Source organism: Atheta coriaria, unplaced genomic scaffold (assembly GCF_025399875.1).
Source record: "Atheta coriaria isolate IRGN ID8LTWV9N9 unplaced genomic scaffold, Caltech_Dcor_3.1 hic_scaffold_3_pilon, whole genome shotgun sequence".
In the NCBI taxonomy this organism is placed as follows: domain Eukaryota; kingdom Metazoa; phylum Arthropoda; class Insecta; order Coleoptera; family Staphylinidae; genus Dalotia; species Dalotia coriaria.
This window is the reverse complement of record NW_027045445.1, coordinates 8,324,195-8,328,352: the sequence shown is the minus strand read 5'-3', so window position 1 is coordinate 8,328,352 and position 4,158 is coordinate 8,324,195. Positions and strand designations below refer to the sequence as shown.

The following is a 4,158-nucleotide window of genomic DNA, read 5'->3' as shown; positions in this document are numbered from 1 at the left end:
ACCCCTTGAAGTATATCAAACGTAATTGATATTAACACATGTTTCTGAATATCCCATATATAAATAGATATAAATATAATCAAGTTTCCCCAACTCGAGAGCTAGTATTATGGTTTTCTCCACATTGATCCAAACCACTTGAAATCGGCGAAGATTGATCAAATATCTAAATCTTCGATTGCGTACTGATATATACACCTATATAAACGGCATTGCGGACCATAACATTGAATCAATACACATCTACAATTTTGTTTGGATGCACGTATACATCCTAAAAAAATATTGTGAAAAATTAATCTCGATTTTAATCCAAAATGGTTTTAAATAATTTTTTCGTTAAGTTGTTGTTAGTGGCATTTTGTGTTCTTGGAGTGTCAGCAGAACTGAGTGTGAACGATACAAGAGAGTACCATGAAGTTATGCAGAGTTTGAATAACTTTTCTCAGACCTTCTTGCATTCATATAAAGATGCTGATATTTCACCAAATTGTAAAACTGCGATGACAAATTATGGGAAAGGGTTTTTCAATCAGGAAGAATGGGCTTTAAAAAGTAAGTTATACTTAATTGGTACTATTTTATTTAAGGAAACGTAATATATAGTAAAAAGTATTGATTCAATTGTGATAAATTTTGGTGAGGAGATATTTGTGATGTTAGAGAAGAATACAGAATACTTTTTGTCACCAAAATGTAGTTTGTTGGGTGTAAAATAAGAGGATACATTTTTTTGAGATTTAAATTTTATCAAATGAAAACATTGAACCAATATTTATGAACTAATTTAGTTAACTATGCATTCAACAGCACATCAATGTTATAATTCCTGATTATGATAACAATATAACTAAAACCATTAATTTTTTGTAGTGGTTGATGCTATGTCAAAGTTGCAATCAGGAATTTTTGACGGCAACCTCTACAATTTAGGAGCTTTTGACGAATGTCTATCAATTCGTGACATTGAGGTCTTCTCACAGCCAGCTGACGGCAGTATTGCAATAGAAATGACCCAAATTAATGGAAAATACTGTTTGGGTACGGGGATATTGCTTGGGGTACGTATTTTATATAAGTCACGGTGTTTAAAATTATTTTCAAATGATTAAAAATTATTCTGTTTGTCCAATTATTTATTTGTATATAGATTCCTATTTTTTGGGCAATGTGTGCCCCAGACGCATGCTCAGCCGATGATTTGAACAAAATTATACAGATAATACCGATACCAATGTTTTTCTCTGAAGATAAGTGTCAAGATCCAAGCCAGGAACCAGAAATCACCGATGGGGATATTGCAGTCATGTAAGATAATAATTAAATAGTTAATTATATCAAATAATTTATGTGAATACATTCTACAGGGTTGTATTTGGAATTATTTTGGGAATAATGGCTGTATCATCTTTGTACGACACGTATCTTCGATATTTTGAAAAAAGTAAGATTAATTTTCTTCATTATTTAACAGAATTAATTTTTACATTTTATTATTAAAGAAACGGCCCATCCATTATTATTAGCGTTTTCTGTGGTTACCAATGGGGAGAAACTCTTTGCAACCACAGAACCCGGTACAAATGCTGGTCAATTGGAGTGTCTTTCCGGTATTCGTTCAATGAGTATGATGTGGGTGATTCTTGGCCACATGTTTGGTAGTATCGCTGGCGTTGCCGTAACAAAAATTACCAATATTATCGACGTAAGTTTAATTTCTGTTAGTAATGTTTATATTATTTTAACATTCTATTTCTTCAGTTTATAACTGATGGTGAGACAATGTACGTCCGTGGTGCCCCTGTTGCTGTAGACACCTTCTTTCTATTGGCTGGTATTGTGATGATCTACGTTTATCTAAAATCAACCAAAGAGAAACAAACGTTTAATATATTCCTCTATTATTTGCATCGTTATCTTCGGTAGGTAAATATACTCCAATTAAAATTTATCATACCCTAACCTAACCTAACCTAGCCTAACCTAATATTAATTTCATGTTTTTTTTTAAGGTTAACTCCAGCTTTAGCAGCAGTTCTTGTCGTACATCTTACTGTTCTCAAACATTTTGGATCTGGCCCTTATTGGCCGCAATTGATTGCAACCGCATATGATTCTTGCGAGAAATATTGGTGGAGTTTATTATTGTATATTCAAAATTACACGAATACCCTAGATATGGTAAGTTATACTAATTTCATGACCACTAAATTAAAATCTAAACAAAAACTTAAAAATTTCTTATTTTTTATTTTATAGTGTCTTCCACAAAGTTGGTATCTCTCTGTTGACACACAACTATTTCTTCTTTCACCACTTGTCTTGTTTCCAATCAAACGTTGGCCAAGACAAACACTTGCAGCAGTTGCAGTTGCTGCGGTGGCATCCATCTTAACTGGATTTGCATTGGCCTGGGTTCACAAACTAAATGACAATCTTCTTTTGTACGATTGACTCAAATAACACCAATTAAATTATTTATTTCATTAACTAATTTTACAGGGCTGTTGACGTCGAAAATGCAGAAAAATATTCGATGTATTACTACCACGCAACATACTCCCGTGCTGCCCCCTGGTTAATTGGTATCATAGTTGGTTATGTTATCTACCAGGTGAAAATTGTTCGGAAAGATCAAAAATTCAAAATTGGCGTGGTACGTAAAAATAAAACAATGTATATTATTAAATTAGGAATTCAGTGACTTGTATCAATTATTTGATTTATTTTTAAATTTAATTTACAGTATTTAAATATGGCGTTGTGGATTGCTTCATTAGCTGTGATGGCAACTTGTGTGTTTGTGGACAAATCGCAGGATGAATATGATCGTCTTGACAATTCGTCCTATATTGCTTTCGTTCGTCCTGCATGGGCTATCGCGCTCTCTTGGGTGATATTTGCCTGTGTAACTGGATACGGTGGTAAGTAAACATTTAAAAAATAATTTTTCTTCACTAAATAATTAATTTTTCATCATTTTACACAATTTTGAATAAATATTAAAATAATTCTATATTAATCACTTTTCAGGTCCTGTAAATGCATTCTTATCAGCTAGAGTCTTTCAAGTCTTGGCACGTCTCACTTATTCAATGTATTTGACGCACTACTCCGTTCTCTACGTACTTTACTTGTCAATCAAGCAGCCAATGCCGTTCACGCATGCAAGAGTGGTAAGTAGCGCCATCTACTAACCGCTAGCTCATAAGTAAATATTTTAAACTTGTTATTTGTTTTCAGATTTACGAATACTGGTCGATTTTCGCATTAGTTTTTGCAATCAGTGTAGTTTGGACATTGGCTTTCGAATCGCCCATCATCATCATTGAAAAATTCATTTTTGGGGGTGGAAACAAAAAGGGGCCGGTAGTTTCAGCACATAATAAACCCATCGTCGTTAATACAAATAACGACACAATACAAAGTAATGAAAACCAAACTGGTGTCTTTAATTACGGTTATAATTCCGAGAAAACATCACCAAATGACATTTCTATTGTATCGTAGTTTCAATTTATTATTTAGCAGCAATTTAATATTTATATAATTTATAATTATAGCAAGTTTCTGAGAAAATAAATTATTTTAATATACAAATAAAATTTTCCTTCTTTGTGTGTCATACATTTCACGCATTATTACGATTAATTTAATAATATGAATCTGACGATCTATTTCTCGTGACATAGTTATATAAATTACTCAGACAATCACGATAATTGTTTAAAACTTTACTGTTTCATAAAAACATATAAGGATATAATTTCTAATAATATTTGCTCTGTGATGATATCTATTCACCTGAGTTGTGTCATCTGGTAGCATTCTATAGTACAACCACTCGCTGCTATCGAGACAACTTTTGAACGATAATAATACTTTATTGTATTGTAGTAAATTCCCAAATATATAATACTATCCATTTATTGCACAATATGACATGGCAAAATAGATATTGTTTGACATACAACTTTAAAAAATTTAAATTACAAATAAAGCAGATTAAACTTGATTTTCAGGCATTACAATACAATCAATTACAACACATTAAAACATTTAATAAAAGTCATTATAAAATTACACAATATTATATTCTTGTGTAAGGAATGTATCTCAGTAATTATTAAAAATTAATAGGATCGCAACACAAGTGTG

The 4,158-nt window shown here is 31.7% G+C and overlaps 1 protein-coding gene across 1 annotated transcript; it reads left to right on the top strand.

Moving 5' to 3' along the window:
- The first annotated feature begins 243 nt into the window (after positions 1-243).
- Positions 244-3,605, top strand: LOC135789338 (nose resistant to fluoxetine protein 6-like). Its single transcript, XM_065299128.1, has 12 exons — positions 244-555; positions 874-1,061; positions 1,151-1,308; positions 1,368-1,444; positions 1,503-1,705; positions 1,762-1,922; positions 2,013-2,181; positions 2,260-2,444; positions 2,503-2,656; positions 2,747-2,924; positions 3,034-3,176; positions 3,244-3,605. The coding sequence occupies exons 1-12, from the start codon at positions 318-320 to the stop codon at positions 3,508-3,510; spliced, it is 2,121 nt and encodes a 706-aa protein (XP_065155200.1). The 5' UTR covers positions 244-317; the 3' UTR covers positions 3,511-3,605.
- Positions 3,606-4,158: the final 553 nt, after the last annotated feature.